The 26,535-nt window shown below is 45.6% G+C and overlaps 1 protein-coding gene across 8 annotated transcripts in view; it reads right to left on the bottom strand.

The window, feature by feature from the left end:
• The window catches only part of SLC25A17 (solute carrier family 25 member 17), a 556,889-nt gene that overhangs the window by 220,067 nt on the left and 310,287 nt on the right, over positions 1–26,535 (bottom strand). For all 8 annotated transcript variants that reach the window (XM_072126804.1, XM_072126800.1, XM_072126803.1 and 5 more), the window contains one exon: positions 6,200–6,345. In XM_072126804.1, the coding sequence (XP_071982905.1) occupies positions 6,200–6,345 (146 nt within the window). The remainder of the gene's footprint in view (positions 1–6,199; positions 6,346–26,535) is intronic.

The raw sequence follows: 26,535 nt of genomic DNA, 5'->3' as shown, positions 1-26,535 counted from the left end.
CTCCGTCAATCCGGACAGGAAGCTCCTGCCCGCGATACTATAGTGCTCGATGCGGCCGTGGTATCATTATTTGGTAATAGTATAGCGGGAGTATTTTTTGGTTTGTCATGGACCAAAATTGGAATTGGTTTACTTACCGATAGGTAGGAATTTATAAACCAATCTAAAACTAAAGATACCAATGTTTCTAAAATCTCTAGAACTTGGGCTGATATTTGAAACAGTATAAGGCCACAATTACATGACCGTCCATGGGGTGTATATGAGGCTGCAAGCTTGCGGTCGTATATATGTCCCCATATATGTCCCAACATGTTTGGCATCGTACCTCTCCGTGCACAAGGAAAAGATGTCCTACTTTCCCAGTTTGTGCAGCGTACATCCCTCCTCCTCACTAGCACTGGACAGCGGGCATACGTTCATGTGAATGTAGTCTAAGTATGTGGTATCTCGTTACAAATATTGTTTTGAGAGGGGCCCCACATCGGCTGCCAAGCTGGGGGGCCCTGTCCTAAATGAGGTGCTTCATACTGCTGCGACCCTTAATCTGGCCCTGCAGACACCTGAAGCTATTTCAGGTTCCTCCGTTTGCAGGGCTGCCATAGCAACGATCAGCCCCCCCCCCCCACAAAAAAACGGTGCGGGGGGGGGGGGGGCAGTAAGTCTTTGCAATATGCAGCAAAGACTTACCGGCTATGGAGCGGGCTCAGCAAAAAATACATGGTTTGCAAAAAATACATGGTAGAAAGTAAAAATAATGCCAACATAATTATTGGCGGTATGCTCTACGTCATTTTCGGTATTGGACTGATTGCAGCGCTGCACGATGTTTGAGTGGATGAGATGCGCACCTGGTGGTGAGTGGATGGGGGGTATTTATGGGAGTTCGACGGGAGACGGAACGCATGGGGAGCCCTCCACCCCTTCTACTACCAATGAATTACCCCAATACCATGTAGCTTGATGCATTGACTCATATGCTGACTTACTTTGCACTGACATTCACTGAAACAGGATATCGGTTGATGGCCTCTCTACTTTTTAGAAAATTCACTGAAAATGGGGGATAGAGAGTATCAAAGGGTATAAAATTTAACTTTTATTAGATATGTGCTAAAAGATATACACGAATGTGTTGAGGTAAAAAACCTCCACCACAAAAAATAGGTATTTAAAAAGTATCAACAGGTCTGACCCCAGCTCAAGCACATGTCTAGGCTGACCTAGACTGGGACCAGAACCAAAAAACAGCGGGGGTATAGGCTACTGAGTATTACCATAAGCCCTGCATATAGCAGATATCGGGCATATATAGCAAAGCCACCCCTCTCACAGATGGTTTGATAACATGCAGAGAACTAAAGATCGACCCCAGTATTGTAGCCGTATATTTGGCCTGACCTGGAGTCAACCTAAAATGTATTGGAGGCTGTCTGCTCGTGTTATTGATGGATAGAAAACTGCTCATAAGCCTAACTGGAGTCTAAGATAATTACTCCTAGCTGTTCGGCCACTAAAGCTGTCAAATTCACACTATCCTGAGCTTGCACTCCTAAGATAATAGGACCCAATATAGTATAGAGAAATATACACATATTGTGTGATGATACACATTCACATAGCGTGTCCCCGCATTGATAACAGCGGCAGCGCGCGCGAGGGGACGCTAGGTATTTAAAGCCTAAGTCCCACCCCTTCATGAACAGAGGAGTGGCTCACGGCCAATCGCGAGGGTCGGAACGAGCCCAGCCCTCGCAAAAGGAGACGCCCCCAGTGTAATAGATGTTCCGGCCACTGACGGAGCCGGAGGCGGAGGTCCGCCCACAGTCATGTGATCACAGCGCGGGTCACGTGAGTATGCGGGCGGGACACGCCCCCAAACTCCGAATCACATGATCGCAGGAGCCGAGTGGACCAGAGGACCGCCCAGACTGCGCCCCTGTGTGTGGTCATTGGTAAGCCGGGGGTGTAACAACAATACAAAAAATATAGGACCACTCCCCCCTATGATGAAACACGGATCAGTGGGACATAACGACAAATTATGAAAAGAAGGGTAAAAAGGGATGCTCGTCACCTAGCATCCTCGGTCGGGTCTGTAAAGAGCCTGGACCCATCAGAGACGGTGGGACAAGCAGAGAAACAAAGAGGTACTTGCGAGTGCAGAACCAATGTAAAAAGGAAAAGAAAAAGGGGGCCACGTACAGAAACGGCACCATAAGAAGAAAAGGAGACACATGTGGTGGGACAGGAATAGGAACATGTTCATGGGAGTACTAACGCCAGAAGTGCTTACCCATGAATGTTGGGGTGTATACAGTGGCAAACCCATCTGTCAGTGGAGATTACAGAAAACTGGTGAACGACAACTTCTCATTGAGACCATTGGGTTCTACCGTATTCAATGTGTAGATCCATCTGGTCTCTTTTTGTTGTATCAGTCTATCCCAATTACCTCCCCGTTTGGGGGGTCTGATTTTCTCTATCACCTGAAAACGTAAAAGTTTAGAATCGCCATTGTGGAATCTGGCGAAATGTCTTGCCACTGTGGTGTCCCTCCTGTTCCTAATATCACCCACGTGCTCCTGAATTCTTATCTTGACCTGACGGTACGTTTTGCCCACATAGTTCATAGGGCAGGGGCAGGATAGTAAATACACTAACTGTCCTACAGTTAGCATATTCCCTTATGGAGTATACAGTACCAGTGCTAGCGCCCTGGAAACTGTTCCCCAGTAGAACCAGTGAGCAGACGTTACAATTCCCACACCTAAAGGTCCCTGGACCCGTTGGGAGCCATGTAGAGGGGGACCGAGAAGGTTTGAGATGGCTGTGAACGAGCCTGTCTCTAAGATTTTTCCCCCTCCGGTAGGTGACTGAGGGGTAGGGTGATAGAAATTCAGTCAGGTCCTGGTCTTGTCTTAGGATCCGCCAGTACTTGTGAAGGATCTGTTTAATAGCATCAGCGTTCGCATCAAAGGTTCCAATCAGTCGTATGGTATTTTCGGTCTCCCTCGTTTTAGGGTTCAAAAGATCTTCTCTTCTTGAGGAAGAGGCGTATTGAAAGGCCCTCTTGACTGTCTTTTTTGGAAAACCTCGCTGTGCAAACCTGTCACTCAGATCTTTTGCTTGTAACATGAAATCCTCCGTGTGACTACAATTGCGGCGGATCCTGAGAAACTGTCCTTTCGGTATCCCTCTTTTAAGAGGGATAGGATGACAGCTATCCCAAGACAGGAGGCTATTTGTGGCCGTTTCTTTTCTATGGACTCTAGTTTGAAGTTGCCCATCCGAAGTTTTGGAGATACGCAGATCCAGAAACGCGATAGAGCTTTCATGGATCTCGCTGGTAAACCTCAAACCCAGGTTGTTTACATTCAGAGCCTGGACAAAATCAGAAAACTCAGAAGGAGTAGATGACCAAAGGATCAAAATGTCATCTATATATAGCGAAGCCAGATGGAAAGATGACAAGTCCATCTGGCATATTCCTCCGAGAATACTATTCGGTCCTCCCACCAGCCGAGGTATAAATTCGCATAGCTGGGGGGCTTACTTTGCACTGACCTGTTATTTATTTTTGTTATTACTATCTCTACCATTGATTGTCGATTTTGTTGCTTACACATGCATGTAAACTTATCATAGGTTGTGTGCAGTAATCTGCTATATATTGAATATCCATTTTGGCTTTTTCTATTTTCGGTGATGCTTATACCTTATATGCTAGTGAAGGTGGTGTGTTTGTTGGTCACCTTACATGGTTGTACCAACCAGTAAAGTATTATATGTACCTTGTACATTTTTTAAATTGGTTTTAGATTGTGTATCATCATTCCATGTTGGATGAAATGTGTTTTTGGTTTAAATAAAGGATTATTGTTTTTTTGTATCATGGCACATTGTCTATTCCTTTGAAATTTATAGATTGTATTCTATGTGTCAATATACTCTTTATTTTTGGTTGTGCAGGGTTCATATTTGTTTTTGATAAATGTAATTTATGCATAAATAATCCACATGCAACACATGTCCTTGGTGGAATAAATCTTGGAAAGTTCCTTGTTGAGATGGACCTGGGTGTACTAGTAGATCATTGATTAAATAACAGAATGCTAGTCAATAAACTGCCGGTATCTACTATAACTACTGTACAAGGCATAGATAACTGCCGGTATCTACTATAACTACTGTACAAGGCATTGATTTGGCATATCCTGGAATATGCAGTTCAGCTTTGAGCACCAGTAAGAAAATCACATCAAAATGGGGCACTGGCTCTGACTGGAGTAAAACGAGTTTCATCACCAGAGGTGACATTATGAATCTTCACAGAAGGGTTTAGGGTCGGCCGCGGGTGCATGGAGAGGGCTCACGCGCTGAGCCCTCTCCATAGCCGGTAAGTCTTTGCTGCATATTGCACCTCGATCGCCGCCGGCAATGCTGCTGGCGGCTTCAAAAGGATGGCGGCGCTTGGGCGCCGCCATCTTTTCGAGGATCGCTGCTCCCCGTGACGTCATCTCACGAAGACCCGAGGCTACTTCGGGTTAACCCATGCATTACAATGTGCTATCAGCACATTGTAATGTATGAGTAGTAAAATCCCCATATACTGCCATACTGTATACTGTAGTATGGCAGTATGTGATAGGATCGTGCAGACACCCTAGGGTTAAAGTACCCTAGGGAGTCTGAAAAGTACTAAAAATAAAAATAAAAAAAAGTTAAAAAAAAAAAAATTATAATAAAAAATCCTAAAAACTCAAATCACCCCCCTTTCCCTAGAACTGATATAAATATAAATAAACAGTAAAAATCATAAACACATTAGGTATCGCCGCGTCCGAAAATGCCCGATCTATCAAAATATGATAACGGTTCTTCACTGCGTTTAATTCCGTAACGGAAAATCACGCCCAAAGTCGAAAATGGCACTTTTTTTGTCATTTAAAAAATTCTATAAAAAGTGATCACAAGGTCGAACAGACCTAAAATTGATAACATTGTAAACGTCATCAAAATCCGCAAAAAACGACACCACCCACAGCTCAGTACACCAAAGTATAAAAAAGTTATTAGCGCCAGAAGATGGCAAAATCCCCAAAAAAATTTTTGCACAGGAGGTTTTAATTTTTTTAAATGTATGAAAACATTATAAAACCTATATAAATTTGGTATCCCCGTAATCGCACAGACCCAAAGAATAAAGTAGACATGTCATTTGGGGTGCACAGTGAAATCCGTAAGATCCAAGCCCACAAGAAGACGGCACAAATGCGTTTTTTTTACCAATTTCACTGCATTTGGAATTTTTTTCCCGCTTCCTAGTACACGGCATGGAATATTCAATACCATCACTATGAAGTGCAATTCGTTACGCAGAAAATAAGCCGTCACACAGCTCTGTACATGGAAAAATAAAAAAGTTATGGATTTTTGATCATGGGGAGTAAAAAATGAAAATGAAAAAACAAAAAAGGGCCAGGTCCTGAAAGGGTTAAAAGCCTTTTTACATCAAAATAATAATAATAATAATAATAATAATACAGAGATACTGTTACAGTATCTAAAACGATCACGGTGCAAATAAAGACTGACTTATTCTAGCGTTTCGGACTATCTACATGAAATAGCTGCAATTTATAACTGCTGTTAACTTTAAAATCACTTTTTTTGGATGGGGAATATCAATTTCCCTATTTTAATACATACTAATAAAAGCTAAATTTTAGTGACCAATAGGTATAGCTGTCCTTAATGGACAATTCCTTTTTCTTTTGTAAACGATTGTGTATCCCCCATACCCAGTCACACACTGGTCATCATATTTAAACTTTGCCTTTTTTGTATATAATACAGAGATGTTTCCCTCACAACACTTCTTCATCAATACCTTTCTCATCCTTGGCTTAACTTGATGGACATATGCCTTTTTTCAACCATATTAACTATGTAAGTGCAACTTCACAGAAACAGTATGTCACCAAAAATACTGCAGTTACCTCCTAAGGTCCCTCTTAAATCTCTTGTGGAAATCACATTTAGGACACTGCACACCGTAGGACAAATGCATGTTTGCACATGCACCCACACTCTCTTTGTTGTTTGCTTTTAAAAAGTTTAGATGCCAAATAAGTTGCTTCTTTCACTGTAATCTACAATTATGACAAAGCACAATATTATTAAATTATAAATTTACTTCAGTCTGCTGTTTCAGAACCTGCCGCTTTAATGCTTCATAGAACATGAATTGGATGGCTGGGTTGAAAACCAGAAGAAGAGAAGGCAATGTACCATTCCAGAGAGCCAGTATTCCTTCATGTTGCAGTATCTTTTGAAAGGCATCTGAAATATAAAATGAAAAAAAATTTGTAAAGTTTGACAGCTGATACATGGACAATAGGGATTTCCTATTATTTCCCTAACAAAATATATTGCAAAGTACATTAATATTGTACATATACCGTATATATTCGTGTATAAGCCGAGTTTTTCAGCACAAAATATGCGCTGAAAAAACGCACCTTGGCTTATACAATAGTCAAGTAAAAAATAAAAGACTTAATACTCGTTGGCGCGGGTCCCAATCTTCAGCGCGAGGCTCCCGATGTTCTGCGCGGGTCCCGGCTGCTCCTCTTCTCTCATCTTTCTGCCGGCTACAGAAGAAAGAAGAAGAGCCGCCGGGACCCGCGCCGAAGATCGGGAGCTGCGCGCCGAAGATTGGGACCCGCGCCAACTATCCAGACACCGGAGGATGAATATCACATTTTTTTTATGCGCTTGGCAGGGGGCTGGCTGTATACTACATGGGGGCTAGCTGTATACTACATGGGGGCTAGCTGTATACAACATGGGGGCTGGCTGTATACTACATGGGGGCTGGCTATATACTACATGGGGGCTGGCTGTATACTACATGGGGGCTGGTATATACAGTAGGTAAAAAAACACAGGGGGGGGGATCGTCATGTCTTCTCTGCAAGTTTTGTGGCAGAAAAGGCACCTGAATATTGCCTTCAAATCCAGTTTTCCGTTTTCCCGGCACGCACGCTACCTTGGGTGTCTTGGGGTGGGAAATAGGCAGGCAGCAGATGCCCGGTGGACACTTAGGACACTGTACACGCTTAAGACAAATGCACGTCTGCAATCGCACCCAGACTATGTAAACGCAACCACATATGTAAAATCTAACAAGAGCTCACTAAATTGAGAATTGAAAGTGATTAAGTGAATTAAAAGTAGAAGCAATGTGAAGCCACAGCAAAGAGGCAGGTCACACAAAGATATAGAAATGGTTTTCAGTACTGCAGAGGTGCCCAATGGAATAGATTTTTGGTATCCAAACTCAACAGAAACAGTTGTAAAACCCCCACAGATTTAAACATTGTTTTCCTAACTATTTCCTTAGAAAAGGAAATTGTCAGGGTTTAGGGTTAGTGGACCCTCTGGACCACCGCGGAAGATGGTACTAGCCGACACCTGGGACCAGAATCTGAGTGGCACCTGGTCTTCATCAGAGGCTGCCGCAAAGCGGGATGGACTTGCTGCGGGAGAGTACCACCAGGTCATTCCACAGTTGCGACTAGCCAGCGGTGGCAGCCGAGGTCAGAACTGGAACGCAATGAATACTCTCCAGAAGCTTTTTCAATGGCATAAAGCTCAAAGATCCGGAGCAGCCACTTTTTATGGGAAAACCAGAAGTGCCAGAGCCAATCAGCGGTGCGCTGGCCCTGTAAAACTTCAGTGTTGGCCCTAGCCTGGACAGGGGCAGAAGCGTGGAGAGGTGAGTGCGGGCCAGGGCGCACTAGCGCCCCAGCTCCCTAGAGTGCACCGCCACAGAGGGGCACGGGTGTGCCTGTGATCCGCGGCATGGATTGCAGGGACACCCGAGACAGTACACCCCCCTTCTTTGGCCTCCCCCCTCTTCTTTGCCTGAAGAAATCTTTGGATGAGACTTCTGGCCAGGATATTCTCCTCAAGCTCCCAGGATCTCTCCTCAGGAACAAACCCCTTCCAGTCTACAAGGAAAGAGAGACAAAAACAACAGCGGAGGAGGACGGCGCCTCGCGTAATAACGTAGAGACAAGTGTACCGATAGAGGTGAGAAAAATTGGTTGCTCACCTGGTAACCACTTGGGTACAAGCGGTAATAATCAATATGTGGGAGGGATCCTTGATGGTGTGGAGATTTAAATCTTAGGTTACTGCAGCGACTTTTGGGCGCTCCGAAAACCGGTAGCCGGAGGTACCGTGAAGTAAATGTTACAAATTAGAAAAAATGGAGGGGGCCGGGATAGTGCGCTTGTAACCAAACAGAAAACTCCAAATATAGTGATAAACACAATTTTATTGGTAGCAGTGATATCCAGAGGCAACGCGTTTCGGGGAGACCCCTTCGTCAGGCCAAGACTAGCAAAATAGATAAATAAATAAATAGAATAGATGAAGTACAATAAAAACATATATATATATAGAGAGAATGTAGGTACATAAAAATCTTACAAAACAGTTGATACTTAGTATAATACAATACATATACCGTAAAATTGTATAATTGTATACATGGCGTGAATAACTCGGTAATTGTAAGTAGCATGAAACATATGCGAAAGGAGTGATGACTTAATTGATGAAGGGTAAGAGATGGAGTGGACTCTAATTACATAATAAATTAATTCATCGATGCATAAGAAAGCGGATTGATTAGATTGAATTAAGTTGAATAGTATAGTCAGAGGAAAGGAAGAATGGCTGGAACCCATCAGAGGTACAGTGTTGCAACAGTAATTGTAACAAAATGGTTGAAAAAAAAAAAAGAAAGAAAATTGCGGACTTACATGGAGATGTTGGGAGGATGCTTAAACTGAAAGGGGAAACAGAGGGCAAGAGATAAATAAATAAATGAAGGTAAGATCATTAGCCATAGATAGTAGTGAGGAGAGGAATAGAGCCAATGATACTTACTAGAGATGAGCGAACATGCTCGTCCGAGCTTGATGCTCGATCGAGCATTAGTGTACTCGTAACTGCTCGTTGCTCGGACGAGTATTTCGCCCGCTCGAGAAAATGGCAGCTCCCGCCGTTTTGCTTTTTGGCGGCCAGAAACAGAGCCAATCACAAGCCAGGAGACTCTGCACTCCACCCAGCATGACGTGGTACCCTTACACGTAGATAGCAGTGGTTGGCTGGCCAGATCAGGTGACCCTGGGATAGACTAGCCGCTGCCCGCGCTGCTCGGATCATTCTCTGTCTGGATGCCGCTAGGGAGAGAGCTGCTGCTGGTCAGGGAAAGCGTTAGGGTGTTCTATTAGCTTACTGTTAGGCAGGAGTGATTCTAAAAGAACCCAACAGCCCTTCTTAGGGCTACAATAACGTTATAATTTTTTTTATTTTTTTATTTGCAGCTAGTACCATATTGTGAGGAATTAGCAGGGGGACTTGCTACCGTTGTGTTTAGCTCTTAGTGACACACATATCCACCTCAAACACCAAAGTGGGAAAATTTATTAGGGGTTTGAGTAGAATTAGGCACAGTCTGCCAGTTTCTTTTTATTTTACGTTTATTGTTTTAATAACTCAGTGTCATCTCATCTTGCATAGTAGTGTGCTGTAATACTTGGCTAGAAAATAGCCATAGGAGAATACAAACGGCTTAATTACGCCTACAGTAGCGTTATATATATTTGTTTTCTGGTTGATCTGCTAGTGGCTGTAGTTGTTGCAGTGCATCTACTAGTAAATTGTGAGCAATTTGGAGTCAGACTTGCGACCACTGTGTTTTAGTGACGCACATATCCATCGCAAAGACCGAAGTGGGAAAATTTATTAGGGCCCGGGGTTGTATTTCAATTAGGCACAGTCTGCCATTTCCTTTTTTATTTTACGTTTATTTTTTTCATAACTCAGCGTCATCTCATCTGGCATAGTAGTGTGCTGTAATACTTGGCTAGAAAATAGCCATAGGAGAATACAAACGGCTTAATTACGCCAACAGTAGCGTTATATATATTTGATTTCTGGTTGATCTGCTGGTGGCTGTAGTTGTTGCAGTGCATCTACTAGTAAATTGTGAGCAATTTGGAGTCAGACTTGCGACCACTGTGTTTTAGTGACGCACATATCCATCGCAAAGACCGAAGTGGGAAAATTTATTAGGGCCCGGGGTTGTATTTCAATTAGGCACAGTCTGCCATTTCCTTTTTTATTTTACGTTTATTTTTTTCATAACTCAGCGTCATCTCATCTGGCATAGTAGTGTGCTGTAATACTTGGCTAGAAAATAGCCATAGGAGAATACAAACGGCTTAATTACGCCAACAGTAGCGTTATATATATTTGATTTCTGGTTGATCTGCTGGTGGCTGTAGTTGTTGCAGTGCATCTACTAGTAAATTGTGAGCAATTTGGAGTCAGACTTGCGACCACTGTGTTTTAGTGACGCACATATCCATCGCAAAGACCGAAGTGGGAAAATTTATTAGGGCCCGGGGTTGTATTTCAATTAGGCACAGTCTGCCATTTCCTTTTTTATTTTACGTTTATTTTTTTCATAACTCAGCGTCATCTCATCTGGCATAGTAGTGTGCTGTAATACTTGGCTAGAAAATAGCCATAGGAGAATACAAACGGCTTAATTACGCCTACAGTAGCGTTATATATATTTGATTTCTGGTTGATCTGCTGGTGGCTGTAGTTGTTGCAGTGCATCTACTAGCAAATTGTGAGCAATTTGGAGTCAGACTTGCGACCACTGTGTTTTGCGCTTAGTGACGCACATATCCATCGCAAAGACCGAAGTGGGAAAATTTATTAGGGGCCGGGGTTGTATTTCAATTAGGCACAGTCTGCCATTTCCTTTTTTATTTTACGTTTATTTTTTTCATAACTCAGCGTCATCTCATCTGGCATAGCAGTGTGCTTTCATACTTGGCTATAAAATAGCCATAGCAATAGGATAGCATCGTTTGGTTTTAAAAACTAAAAAACACAAAAAAAAAAAAAAAAAAGTTAAAAAAAAATTCAAGTTATAACTCTCATTTTCAAAATGTTTAACCCGAGGGCTAGGGGTAGAGGACGAGGGCGGGGACGTGGGCGTCCAACTACTGCAGGGGTCAGAGGCCGTGGTCCTGGGCGGGGTGAGACACCACCTGCTTATGAGGGAGCAGGGGAACGCCGCAGAGCTACACTCCCTAGGTTCATGTCTGAAGTTACTGGGAATCGTGGTAGAGCACTGTTGAGGCCAGAACAGTGCGAACAGGTGATGTCGTGGATTGCCAACAATGCTTCGAGCAATTTGTCCACCAGTCAGTCTTCCACGCAGTCCACCCATGTCACCGAAATCGACACTCCTCCAGCTCCTGCACCTCAGCCTCCTCCCCCCCAGTCTGCCCCCTCCAGGCAAAATTTGCCATTTGAACCGGCATACTCTGAGGAACTGTTTTCTGGACCATTCCCACAGTCACAAACCACTTGTCCGGTTGCTGATGAGCAATTTTCCGATGCCCAGGTTTTCCACCAGTCGCAGTCTGTGGGTGATGATGACCTTGTTGACGTACTGGAAGAAGTGTGTAAAGAGGTGTCCGACGATGAGGAGACACGGTTGTCAGACAGTGGGGAAGTTGTTGTCAGGGCAGGAAGTCCGAGGGGGGAGCAGACTGAGGGATCGGAGGATGATGAGGTGACAGACCCAAGCTGGGTTGAGAGGCCGGGTGAACACAGTGCTTCTGAGACGGAGGAGAGTCCTCGACCAGAACAGGTTGGAAGAGGCAGTGGTGGGGCCAGACGGAGAGGCAGGGCCAGAGCTGGTGCATCAGCGCCAAATGTGTCAACTAGTGAAGCTCCCGTGGCAAGGGCTCCTGCGGCGAGGGCTAGATTTTCAGAAGTCTGGAGGTTCTTTAAGGAAACACCGGATGACCGACGGACTGTGGTGTGCCACATTTGCCAAACCAGGATCAGCAGGGGTTCCACCACTACTAGCTTAACTACCACCAGTATGCGCAGGCATATGAATGCTAAACACCCCACTCAGTGGCAACAAGCGCGTTCACCTCCGGCCGTGCACACCACTGCTCCTTCCCCTGTGTCAGCTGATAGTCAGCCCCCTGCCCAGGACCCTGCCACAAAAACCCCATGGTCGCCTCCACGATCCTCCACAGCATCCACCAGCGTTCAGCTCTCCATACCCCAGACGCTGGAGCGGAAACGCAAATATAGTGCAACCCACCCGCACGCCCAAGCCCTTAATGTGCACATCTCCAGATTGCTAAGCCTGGAGATGCTGCCCTATAGGCTAGTAGAGACCGAGGCCTTTCGCAGCCTCATGGCGTCGGCCGCCCCTCGGTATTCGGTCCCCAGCCGCCACTAATTTTCCCGATGTGCCGTCCCAGCCCTGCACCAGCACGTGTCAGACAACATAATCCGTGCCCTGACCAACGCCGTTTCTGACAAGGTCCACCTGACCATGGACACGTGGACGAGTGCTGCCGGGCAGGGCCACTATATATCTCTGACGGCACATTGGGTTAACTTGGTGGAGGCTGGGACCGAGTGTGACCCTGCGGCTGGTCATATACTGCTGACGCCGAGGATTGCGGGGCCTACCTCGGTCCAGGTGTTTGAGGCCTACTATGCCTCCTCCTCCTCCCACCCCTCCTCCACCTCCTCCTCCGAACGACCATCCGTGGGCATGGCGCCATCAGTCGGTAGCTCTAGGCACAGCAGCAGTGCCGTCGCTAAGCGACAGCAGGCGGTGCTCAAACTGCTGAGCCTAGGCGATAAAAGGCACACCGCCCAAGAACTATTACAGGGCATCACGGCGCAGACTGATCTGTGGCTGGCACCGCTGAACCTGAAGCCAGGCATGGTTGTGTGTGACAACGGCCGTAACCTGGTGGCGGCTCTGCAACTCGGCAGACTGACACATGTGCCATGCCTGGCCCATGTGTTAAATCTGATAGTTCAGCGTTTCCTCAAGACATACCCCAATCTGTCTGATTTGCTCACGAAGGTGCGCCGCATCTGTGCGCATTTCAGGAAGTCCAGCACAGATGCTGCCACTCTCAGGGCAGCGCAGCGCCGCCTCCAACTGCCCGCTCACCGACTGTTGTGCGACGTGCCCACGAGGTGGAATTCAACACTGACCATGTTATCCAGAGTTTACCAGCAGCGCCGAGCGATTGTAGACTGCCAGATGTCAACTTCCACCAGAACTGGTAGTCAGGTCAGTCAGCTTCCTCAAGTCTACAATGAGGAGTGGACGTGGATGTCTGATATCTGTCAGGTGCTGAGTAACTTTGAGGAGTCAACACAGATGGTCAGTGGCGATGCTGCCATCATCAGCCTCACCATCCCGCTGCTTGGCCTGTTGAAAAACTCTCTGGTCAGCATGAAGTCGGAAGCTTTGCGCTCCTCACAAGAGACGGGGGAAGAAGATTCCCTTGTTGATAGCCAAAGCACCCTTAGGTCTGTTTCTCAGCGCATATCGGAGGAGGTGGAGGTGGAGGAGGATGAGGAGGAAGAGGAGGAGAATGTTGGCGAGACACAAGAGGGGACCATTGTTGAGTCCTTCACTGTTGAGCGTGTATGGGCAGAAGAAGAGGAATTGGAGGAGTTGGAGGAGGAGGAAATGGACAGTAAGGCCAATGAGGGGAGCGAATTCTTACGCGTTGGTACTCTGGCGCATATGGCAGATTTCATGCTAGGCTGCCTATCCCGTGACACTCGCGTTCAAAGAATTTATTCCAGCACCGATTACTGGGTGTTCACTCTCCTGGACCCACGGTACAAGCAAAATCTTTCCACTCTCATCCCTGGAGAGGAAAGGAGTGTGAGAATGCATGAATACCAGCAGGCCCTGGTGCACAAGATGAAACAGTATTTCCCTTCTGACAGCGCTAGCGGCAGAGTGCGTAGTTCTGCGGGACAAGTAGCGAGGGAGAGTAGGCGAGCAGGCAGCTTGTCCAGCACTGGCAAGGGTACGCTTTACAAGGCTTTTGCCAGCTTTATGTCACCCCAGCAAGACACTGTCACCTGTCCCCAGTCTCGGCAGAGTAGGGCTGATCTTTACAGAAAGATGGTGAGGGAGTACGTAGCTGACCATACCATCGTCCTAAATGATCACACAGCTCCCTACAACTACTGGGTTTCAAAGCTGGACATGTGGCACGAACTGGCGCTGTACGCCTTGGAGGTTCTTGCCTGCCCTGCCGCTAGCGTCTTGTCCGAGCGGGTTTTCAGTGCAGCTGGTGGCATCATCACCGATAAGCGTACACGCCTGTCGACTGACAGCGCTGACAGGCTGACGCTTATCAAGATGAATAAAGCATGGATTTCTCCTAATTTCCAATCTCCAGCAGGTGAAGGAAGCTCAACCTGAATAATTTATCCACTCCTCCTCCTCCTCATTTTCCTCCTTCTCCTGCTCTTTGTACAGTAAAGCAGAGGAAACTGGCTATTTTTTGACAGGGCCCACTGGCTCTACCTATAGTACTTTATGCATTTAATTTTTCTGGAGGGCCACCGACCCGGTCCTCTGTTTTAAACAATTTTTGGGAGTGCCACATACAGGCACTCAATCTATTCAATTTTTCTGGAGCTCCACCTACCTGCTCCTCTGGTTTGAAAACTTTTTTGGACTGCCACATACAGGCACTCAATCTATTCAATTTTTCTGGAGGGCCACCTACCTGCTCCTCTGGTTTAAAAACTTTTTTGGACTGCCACATACAGGCACTCAATCTATTCCATTTTTCTGGAGGGCCACCTACCTGCTCCTCTGGTTTAAAAACTTTTTTGGACTGCCACATACAGGCACTCAATCTATTCCATTTTTCTGGAGGGCCACCTACCTGCTCCTCTGGTTTAAAAACTTTTTTGGACTGCCACATACAGGCACTCAATCTATTCAATTTTTCTGGAGGGCCACCTACCTGCTCCTCTGGTTTAAAAACTTTTTTGGACTGCCACATACAGGCACTCAATCTATTCCATTTTTCTGGAGGGCCACCTACCTGCTCCTCTGGTTTGAAAAATTTTTTGGACTGCCACATACAGGCACTATCCAAATTGAATTGTCTCCATAGCAGCCTCCACACGTTGTCTCCATTGCTACCTCCAAAAGTCGTCCATATAGCTGCCTCCATACATCGTCCCTTTATCAAACGAGGTTTGTCAGGCCGAAATTTGGGTTGTTTTCATGGATTCCACATCAAAGTTGTTAACTTTGTCGCCACCCTGCTGTGTTATCCACAAAATACACTGGCAAACTTTTACCATTTACGGATATTATTTCAGCGCTTCTTGCGCATCTGTTTACATTCCCCTCACCCGCCATATCCCAAACTTATAAAAACGCTACTACACTTGATCTTATACAAAAGGTTCTTAGAAGTGCTGTTTGGGGAGTAGCCTAGAGACAGGGGCTTGGATTGGCGAAAGCTCGCCTGGCAGCGGAGCGGCAGCTCCATGCCAAGAACCAACTAACATAGTTTTAACTGCAGCACCTTTAATCTACTACTAGTTCACTGCCTCCATACATGCCCGCCTTATCAAACGTGCTGTGTCAGGCAGAATTTTGGGTTGTTTTCATGGCTTCCACAACAAACTTGTTAACTTTGTCGCCACCCTGCTGTGTAATCCACAAAATATACTGGCAAACTTTTACCATTTACGGATATTATTTCAGCGCTTCTTGCGCATCTGTTTACATTCCCCTCACCCGCCATATCCTAAACTTATAAGAACGCTACTACACTTGATCTTATACAAAAGGTTCTTAGAAGTGCTGTTTGGGGAGTAGCCTAGAGACAGGGGCTTGGATTGGCGAAAGCTCGCCTGGCAGCGGAGCGGCAGCTCCATGCCAAGAACCAACTAACATAGTTTTAACTGCAGCACCTTTAATCTACTACTAGTTCACTGCCTCCATACATGCCCGCCTTATCAAACGTGCTGTGTCAGGCAGAATTTTGGGTTGTTTTCATGGCTTCCACAACAAACTTGTTAACTTTGTCGCCACCCTGCTGTGTAATCCACAAAATATACTGGCAAACTTTTACCATTTACGGATATTATTTCAGCGCTTCTTGCGCATCTGTTTACATCCCCCTCACCCGCCATATCCCAAACTTATAAGAACGCTACTACACTTAACTTGGTGCAGGCTGGGACCGAGTCTGACCCTGGGGCTGGTCATATACTGCCGACGCAGAGGATTGCGGGGCCTACCTCGGTCCAGGTCTCAAAGGCCTACTATACCTCCAAATCCTCCCATCCCTCCTCCACCTCCTCCTCCTCCGAATTACCATCCGTGGGCATGGCGCCATCAGTCGGTAGCTCTAGGCACAGCAGCAGTGCCGTCGCTAAGCGACAGCAGGCGGTGCTCAAACTGCTGAGCCTAGGTGATAAAAGGCACACCGCCCAAGAGCTATTGCAGGGCATTCCACATCAAACTTGTTAACTTTGTCGCCACCCTGCTGTGTAAGCCACAAAATATACTGGAAAACTTTTTTCATTTACGGATATTATTTCAGCGCTTCTTGCGCAGATGTTTACATTCCCCTCACCCGCCATATCCCAAACTTATAAGAACGCTACTACACTTGATCTTATCCGAAAGGTTCTTAGAAGTGCTGTTTGGGGAGTAGCCTAGAGACAGGGGCTTGGATTGGCGAAAGCTCGCCTGGCAGCGGAGCGCCAGCTCCATGCCAAGAAACAACTAACATAGTTTTAACTGCAGCACCTTTAATCTACTACTAGTTCACTGTTTCCATACATCGTCCCCTTATCAAACGAGCTGTGTCAGGCAGAATTTTGGATTGTTTTCATGGCTTCCATGTTAACTTTGTCGCCACCCTGCTGTGTAATCCACAAAATATACTGGCAAACTTTTATCATGTACCGATATTATTTGAGCGCTTCTTGCTCACCTCCTTTGGTTCCTCTCTGCTACCCATTGGTTTGAAGCCTGAGTCCATTTAGGGTATGTCGCCATGCCACTCTCTAGCCTTCCGCTGCTGCCGCTGCCTCTGCATGCCGTCCCCTATAGTGTCAGGGTCAATTATTGGATGTTTTAGATGCTATCTAGCTTCATTCTGTCACTCTGTCATGGCCATGCTGTTGCCCATAATTTTGGCATAATGGTGCATTTAAGCAGCCTCAGAGGCATCCATGCATGCTGCCCCTGCTGTTTCCTGTCCATTTCCGTGGTGTTTCCATCCTTTTCTGAGGTTCCCAGGTGTTTGGCCAAGCTTCCCTGTGCAGAGCCTTGGTCCCCTTGAAAAATGCTCGAGTCTCCCATTGACTTCAATGGGGCTCGTTACTCGAAACGAGCACTCGAGCATCGGGAAAAGTTCGTCTCGAATAACGAGTACCCGAGCATTTTAGTGCTCGCTCATCTCTAATACTTACATAATAGCGCTGAGAGAGAGCTCAGGCGGTCAGCTGCTTAGAGCTGGCGCGCGGGGAGTGAGCCTGATATAAGGCTGAGAACGCCTGCGTGTAGAGCGGCGGGCAGAGGGAACTGGCGCATGCGCAACTGCGCCTGTGTGTGGAGCGGTGGCAGTAGATTGTGGCGCACGCGCACTAGGATCGAAACTGCGGCGCATCAATAAGAAGTAGTGGGAGCATCGGCAATGCGCATATAAGTGAATGGCAGGCCGGGAGGTAAAAGACACTGGGGATACATAAAGGGGTACATAAGTGAAGAGAATTATTAATAAATAATTAATAAATAAATAAAGGAACATCAGTAATACCATTGAGAAGAATACATGAGAGGAAAGCACGGTTGCACTATATGATGATTTAAACATTGTCTTTTGGATAATTTACTAACATGAGATACAAATAGATAAAAATTGAATAAAATTAAAAGTAATAATAAAAAAATTTAGGGGCAGTAATAATCAACCAGTGACAATTACACACAACAATAAAAACAATTGAATAATATATAAGCAAATAGCACACAAAGTAACACCCAAAATATCACACAAAATATGAAATGTTGTGTGATATTGTAAACTGAGGCCATAAATTGTGATGCGAGAGAGATATAACTGAGAGAATAAAAGTGGGAAGGCTGGGGGTATAGTGAAAATGTGTTTATTATTTAAAAGATATTTTCTAAAGACTCGTTAAGGCCGGCCGGCATGAGACACTGAAGTTTATAGATCCAGTACATTTCGCGTTTCTTTAAATGTTCAAAACGCTGGGGGGTGGAGGGACTCACATGTTCAATTGGTGTTATGCTGAACTCCCTATAGTTCTGTTTATGGTATAAGGCCGCATGTCTCGATATACTATGAAGGAGAAAGCCGTTAGTGATGTTACTCCGATGTTTATTCAAACGTTCTCTTAGTGGTTGAATGGTGCGGCCAATGTACTGTAATTTACAAGTGCATTCAATCAAGTAGATAACGAAGTTAGAGCTACAGTTAAGGAAACTTTTGATTTCAAACACCATTCAAGGCGTTCTCAGCCTTATATCAGGCTCACTCCCCGCGCGCCAGCTCTAAGCAGCTGACCGCCTGAGCTCTCTCTCAGCGCTATCATGTAAGTATCATTGGCTCTATTCCTCTCCTCACTACTATCTATGGCTAATGATCTTACCTTCATTTATTTATTTATCTCTTGCCCTCTGTTTCCCCTTTCAGTTTAAGCATCCTCCCAACATCTCCATGTAAGTCCGCAATTTTTTTTTTTTTTTTTTTTTTCAACCATTTTGTTACAATTACTGTTGCAACACTGTACCTCTGATGGGTTCCAGCCATTCTTCCTTTCCTCTGACTATACTATTCAACTTAATTCAATCTAATCAATCCGCTTTCTTATGCATCGATGAATTCATTTATTATGTAATTAGAGTCCACTCCATCTCTTACCCTTCATCAATTAAGTCATCACTCCTTTCGCATATATTTCATGCTACTTACAATTACCGAGTTATTCACGCCATGTATACAATTATACAATTTTACGGTATATGTATTGTATTATACTAAGTATCAACTGTTTTGTAAGATTTTTATGTACCTACATTCTCTATATATATATGTTTTTATTGTACTTCATCTATTCTATTTATTTATTTATCTATTTTGCTAGTCTTGGCCTGACGAAGGGGTCTCCCCGAAACGCGTTGCCTCTGGATATCACTGCTACCAATAAAATTGTGTTTATCACTATATTTGGAGTTTTCTGTTTGGTTACAAGCGCACTATCCCGGCCCCCTCCATTTTTTCTAATTTGTAACAAAGTCTACAAGGAAGAACTGCTTACCCCTCACGTTCTTCATGTCCAACACCTCCTTGACTTCATAGACATCAGTAGAGTCAGCCTCAGGAGGAGGAGATTGCTCAGAGAAGCAGTTCAAGATGACAGGCTTCAGGAGGGAGACATGGAAGGAGTTCAGGATGCACATAGATGGAGGAAGGTGGAGTTTCTAAGCCACTGGATTGATGCGCTGAATCACTTCAAAGGGACCAAGGTATCTTCAGCCAGGAGATAACCACACATTGTCACCTGGAGAGAAGACAGGAGGAGTCCTACTTTTCTTATCAGCCTGAGTCTTGGTGCGGTCAGTGCCTCAGAGGAGAGACTGGCAGGTTTGTTCCCAAATGGATTTGAGGTCCTGCACCAGGTCCTCTGCAGCAAGGACATCAGAGGGAGTGGACAGTGGGCGAGGAGGGCAGGGAATTCGTTCATGGACAACAAAGAACGGAGCTGCCCGAGCAGACCCAAAGTCCAGAGAGTTATAGGAAAACTCAGCCACGGTAGCAGATCAGTCCAGTTATCTTGACCCGTCAAGATGAGACAAAGTGGTGGAGGGAACAGCCCAAAGTCTGGTGCACCCTTTCTACTTGACCGTTCAACTGAGGGTGGTAGGCAGAAGAAAAGTCCAGATTTGCTTGCAGCTGGTTACACAAGCAATGCCAGAATGTGGACACAAACTGGACCCCTCGGTCAGACACACTGGGGCGGATTTATCAAGCTGTCTGAAAGTCAGAATATTTCTAGTTGCCCATGGCAACCAATCACAGCTCCCCTTTGAAATATTCACGAGCCCTGGTAAAATGAAAGCTGAGCTGTGATTGGTTGCCGTGGGAAAAACCAAGGACCAATGGGCTTGCCTGGGATTCAGGCACTGGGCTGTATGGAGGTACAAGAGGTTTTTGTGGTCTGTGTACACACACACGGGATGGAGAGCTCCCTCCAGTAGGTACCGCCATTCCTCCATAGCAAGTTTGATCGCTAAAAGTTCTCTGTCACCAATGGAATAATTCCTTTCCGTGGACGAAAAAGTACTAGAAAAGAAGCAGCGTGTGAGGGTTCGGCCCTTAGGCCCTTTCTGGGTGAGCACAGCTCCAGCTCCTATGGAGGATGCATCCACCTCAAGATGAAAGGGTTTCTCTGTGTTAGGCCCTGTGAGAATAGGAGCTGAGGCAAAAGTGCACTTCAACCTGGAGAACGCCTCTCCAGCCACAGGGGGCCAGGCACGGGGAATGGCACCGTTCTTGGTAAATGCCACGATGGGAGACACCAGAGTGGAAAAATGTAGAATAAACTGCCAATAATAGTTTGCGAAACCAAGGAACCTCTGTATGGCTAGTAGACCTTCTGGGTGTGGCCACTGTAGAACTGCAGACAGCTTTTCAGAATCCATGTGGAGGCCTCTGTAGGAAATTATATAGCTGAGGAATTGGAGGCTACGTTGGTGAAACTGGCATTTCTCCAGCTTGGCATAGAGACGGTTGGGGGGGCAAGAACATGCCGTACGTGTGACTGATGGGTCTTGAGGTCTGGAGAGATGTCATCGAAGTAAACCACAACACAGGAGTACAGCAGATCCCTAAAAATGTCATTCACAAACTCCTGGAAGACAGCAGGAGCATTACATAGTCCAAATGGCACCACTAGATATTCAAAGTGACCATCACGGGTGTTAAACTCTGTCTAAGCACCAGGGAGGACCAGCTTGGAGAAAACTCTGCAACCGAACAACCGATCAAAGAGTTCTGTAATCAACCGCAGGGGGTAGCGGTTTTTAACAGTGACCTTGTTCAGCCCACGATAGTCTATGCAGGGACACTAGAGGGTGTTCTTCTTGGTGACAAAGAAGAATCTTGCACCAGCCGGAGAGGAGGACTTGCGTATGAAACCTCTTTGCAGGTTCGACTTGATGTACTCGGGCATGGCAGCTAACTCAGGAATAAAGAGAAAATAGACAGCCTCTATGGGGCGAAGTTCCAGGCAGCAGGTCCAAAGGGCAATCATAGGGATGATGCGGTGGCAAAGTCTTTGCCTGTTTTTTGGAAAAAAACATCGGCAAAGTCACAGAAGTCAGGACAGGTAGAGGTGACACCATGCAGCGTGAGTGGCATTCTGATCCCCAACGCAGGACCTCCCCAGTTGAGGACCGGGGCGTGAAGTTGCAGCCATGGAAGACCCAGGAGAAGAGATAAGGTGGAGCGTGACAAAACATAGAAGAACAGTCTTTCTTTGAGAAGAGCTCCAACTTGAAGAAAAACTGATTGGGTGCGGTACCGGACCGAATTGGACAAGATTTGTTCATTGACTGAAGATAGGATAGGATAGGGGACTCCAATAGGGGATTCCAAGAGCAGTTACCAACATTGAGGAGCACAGGAACGGTCAGGCGTGGAGAAACTGTATTCACACCTAGAGATGTTTCACATCGACAATACAAGCAGAGGTTCTCCTGACAACGTCTGGAACGTTCCTTAAAAGATAGAAAGGAAACACAGGCGGCGCCCCTAGTGCAATATGTCACTTTTACGCGTTAAATCGTGATTGTGATATCTGCTCACCTTGTGTCTTGTGCGTTTTAAGCAGATATCAGGAATGTATTTTTTTCCGGGGTATTCATGAGTAGGGTGTGCAGCGTCTGCCCGGAATCCAGTACTGGGTAGTGCCAGATGATGAGATCATGGAGGTATAGTAAAAAAACAACCGGGTTGGTATTAGATGCACTTCCCAAATAGTGAATAGTCCAACATGTACTGCTTGAGTTTTAAAAGGCAGCAGCGGACTACAGATCAACTAATCTCTTTGTGGTCAAGAGGCAAAACAAATAAGACACCTCCATATCCCTACAGCCCAGCATTCCTCACGGACCTGATGAAGGGGGTGGACCACCCCCAAAACGCATAGTCCATTTTACTATATGAATAAAACCTTTTAAAACTCAAGCAGTACATGTTGGGAAGTGCGTTTTATGCCAACCTGGTTGTTTTTCTACTATACCTCCTGGAACGTTCCTTGACAGTGAGAGTGGCTCTGTCAACTTGCATAGGCTCCACTTCTGACTGTGCCTCCGGAGGCTGGAGAAGCCTTTGGGAGAGCAGAGCCAAACAAGGTAGATGTGAAAGCCAGGCCTGTGGTTGCTCGTGATGCAATTCCTCAGAAAGTTCCATGAATGGCACGTCTATCAGAGTGGCCAGGGTGATGAGACCACTCATAGTAACCGGTAGGTCATGGGCGGCCGATGAGTCTTTGACCTGAGAGGACAGTCCCTTTTTGCATGTTGCGGACAAGGCCACATCATTCCAGTAGAGCTTGGATGCCAAGGTACAAAACTTGACAGCGTATTCACCTAAGGACGAGTCCCCTTGACATAAGTTCAGCAGCGCTGTTTCAGCTGAGGAGGGTCGCGAGGGTTCCTCGAATACGGACCGGAATTCAGCCAGGAATGCAGTATGGGTAGCCGTGACTGGATTGCCTCTGTCCCATATAGGGGCATCCCAGGCCAGGGCTTTCCTGGAGAGTAAACTGACAATGAATGCCACCTTGGAGCGTTCAGTGACAAACTGGGATGGCATAAGTTCTATGTGCAGTGAGGACTGTGTAACAAAGCCCCTGAACAGCTTGGGATCACCATCATACTTGTCAGGCATACAGAGTCTGATCCTTGGTTCTGCTGCCGGTAGGCAAGCCAGAGTAGTGGGAGAGGTCGCAGGAACTGCCGCAGAAGTAGTTGGTGAAAACAGATGCTGGTGCTCAGAGGTAGACAGCTGTAGCAGTGCAGCGGTGTAGTAGTTCTCAATGATAAGTTCCCATTGAGAACTAGTAGTTCTCAATGAGAAGCAATCTGCAAGGGTCAGGGTCAGTGGACCCTCAGAACCACCATGGGAGATGGTACTAGCTGACACCTGGGACCGGTGGCACCAGGTCTTTCCACAGATGAGACTAGGCCACGGTGGCAGCCGAGGTCGTGCTACAGATTCAGCGGGCAGTCTCGTGGTCAGAAGCAGGCAGAAGTTCTAGGCAGGCGGCAGAGGTGCAGAGTCAGGTCCGGGGTCACAACGAGAGGTTAGAACGGGAACGCAAGGAATACTCTCAGGAAGCTTTTTCAATGGCATGAAGAAAGATCCGGCGGGGAGTGAAGGGAGCCACCGGTCTTTATGGGAAACCCGGAAGTGCCAGCGCCAATCAGTTGGGCGCTTGCCCTTTAAATCTTCCAGTGCCGGTGCGCTTGTGCCCTAGGGAGCCTACCGGCCTAGCCTAGACGGGAGCAGGAGAGGTGAGTGCGGGCCAGAGGACGGGGCAGCCCCGCCACGGAGAGGCATGGATCGCAGGGACACCTGTGACAGAAATCAATAATAAAAATAAAAATAGATAACCTATTTAATCTTTTTTTGTCAAAACTAACCTGCTCAAAAAATTAAAGGAACACTAAAATACCACAGGCTAGATCTCAATGAATGAAATATTTCAGTTGCAATTAATTAATCAATACACAGTGAAATGTGTTGAGAACAATAAAACATAAAAATGACCATTGGAAATCAAAATTAATATCCTTTGAAGGTCTGAATAAAAATCAATCTGGAAATAAAATTTCATTCTGATCCAACTTCAGTGAATATGCCCCTAGAAAATTAGCTCAGTTGTTTGTGTGGCCTCCACGTGCATATGTGACCTCCTTACAATACCTGGGTATGTATTCAAAAACAAAGTAGATGTTTATGTGGTTCTACAAACACACTACCAGAAAAACTCATCAGTCAATATATTGGGGCACATTTACTTACCAGGTCCAGTCGCGATCCCGCAATGCGTTGTCCGATGAGGATTCGGGTCTGCTGGGATTCACTAAGGTCCACCGGAGTTCACCTTCTTCTTTCTGGTGCATGTAAGTGCGTGATCTTGCGACATAAATCGTGTTTTAAATTCCGCGATTCCGTAGTCTTTTTCTCCCAGCCGGTATCGCCATCTAACGGCGCCTGCACTAGTACTTAGTACAAGTACATGAGGCGAGTTGAGCATCTTGCCTCAGGCGATGCGCCTCCTGCTCAACGAGAGGGTGGCTCCCACTCCCCGCCGGCCAGCACCGAGTTCCCCGCCGCCACTGGCACCGTGTGCCAGATCCCCACTGCCGCTGGCATCGAACTCCCGCCTGCAGGATGGGACCGTGTTGCAGCCCTCCGCCCAGCACCATGCTTCCCACCGGCAACGTGCGCCCGTCCCCCACTGCCGCCTTTACCGTGCTTCTGGCCGGCCAGCACTCTGTCCAGCACCGTGCTTCCGGGCCAGTTGACATTCCCGCCCCCCGCATAGGTCCACATACATCTGCAGTGTGTGTATATGCTGTATCTACTGTTTGTATATGTGTACATATGCTGTATGTATATGCTGTATTTTTTATATTTATCAGGGCTTCTATTTTGTATTACATGGCGGTATGCTGTATGCATTTTATACTACATGGGGGGACACTGTATGCATTTTACACTACATGACAGTATACTGTATCTATCTTCTACTACATGGCAGCACACTGTATGCATTTTACACTACATAGTGGTACGCTGTATGCATATTATTCTACATGGTGGTACGCTGTATGCATCTTATTCTACATGGTGGTACTCTGCATCTATTCTATACTTCAAGGCAGCAGGCTGTATGCATTTTAAACTTCATGGCGGCAGGTTGTATGCATTTTATACTACATGGGGGTATGCTGTATGCATTTTATTCTACATGGTGGTACGCTGTATGCATTTTATTCTACATGGTGGTACGCTGTATGCATTGTATACTACATGGCGGTACTCTGTATCTACTCTATACTTCATGGTGGCACCATGGGTGTAACTACAGCGGTAGAAGCCATAGCAGCCAACCCCTGGGGCCCGTAGTGTCAGGGGTCCCCGTCATCCGACCTGACACAATAAAGAATGGAGGATGTGCACCATTATATCTATATTGTACTGCACATTATCCAGCATAATATGTATATAACATATACTGTGATGTATATATGTAGTATCTGTGATGTGTATATGGTGTCTGTATACACTGTATGTGAGTATGTTCCATATGGCACTGTATGTGTGTGTATATGCTGTGTGTGCGCATGAGTGTATTTATATGTGATTGTAAGTCACATGAGTATACTAATATGTATATTTGTTTAAGTGGGAGGGGGGGGCACCATGCAGTAGCCTTCTAGGGAGCCCTGTCTCTCCTAGTTATGCCACTGGGCGGCACGCTGTATGCATTTTATACTACATGGTGGTCGCTGTATGCATTGTATTCTACATGGTGGTACTCTGCATCTATTCTATACTTCATAGCGGTAGGCTGTATGCATTTTATACTTTATGGCGGCAGGTTGTATGCATTTTATACTACATGGGGGTATGCTGTATGCATTTTATACTACATGGCGGTACGCTGTATGCATTTTATTCTACATGGTGGTCGCTGTATGCATTTTATACTACATGGTGGTATAACCCCATGCGTCATGTGAAAATGCTTTTAAAATTTAACGTAGCACCCAAAAAAGGAAATTAATACCCTTAAACCAGTATGTATGTAAACTTGCTAAAAATGCCTATTCATTAAACTTTTAACGACTTGATCATTTTGCACCTTCCTGACAGGGCCCATTTTTTTATTCACACTCTCATTTCCGTAGGATGTTAGGAAGCTTAGAACTTTAGGTAAGATTTTTAAGTGTTTAACATGGGTTACAATTAAATGGAGGAGCAATTTTGAAATTGTAATTTCATGTAATGAATTAATGTATTTTCAAAAAAATCTTTACATTTACAAAGGATAAAATGACAAAATGCACTGCAAAGTTTGTTTCCTAATTTGTCATGTGTGTGTCAGCTTCTGTGTGGTCACATGGCAGGGCATTGAAGATAAGGGGCGCCATTTAGAACTGTTTTGCGTTGTCACATTGTACAGGCTATAAAATTGAACATTTTTTTGGTAATGTAGGTAACGTTTGGTTAATGTTTGGTAACGAATAACCATTAATACCTGTGTGAGTATACTGTTATATTAAAACAAAACATTTTATTTGTTAAATAAGTTATTCCACGAGTGGACCTCGATGGGGGATTAAACCCACGGTATTATGATATAGATATTTTTGTACTCAGCACAAAGTAACACTAAAACACCTCAGAAGGATATATATGGCATATGGAAACTTATGTATTGTACAGAGGATAGCTTGTACAAATATCAGTGTCCCTAATACGTAATAGATATCCCGTGATT

This window comes from Engystomops pustulosus, chromosome 10 (genome assembly GCF_040894005.1).
Source record: "Engystomops pustulosus chromosome 10, aEngPut4.maternal, whole genome shotgun sequence".
NCBI classification, from domain to species: Eukaryota; Metazoa; Chordata; class Amphibia; order Anura; family Leptodactylidae; genus Engystomops; species Engystomops pustulosus.
The sequence above is the reverse complement of the archived record's forward strand: the minus strand, read 5'-3'. Positions and strand labels throughout refer to the sequence as shown.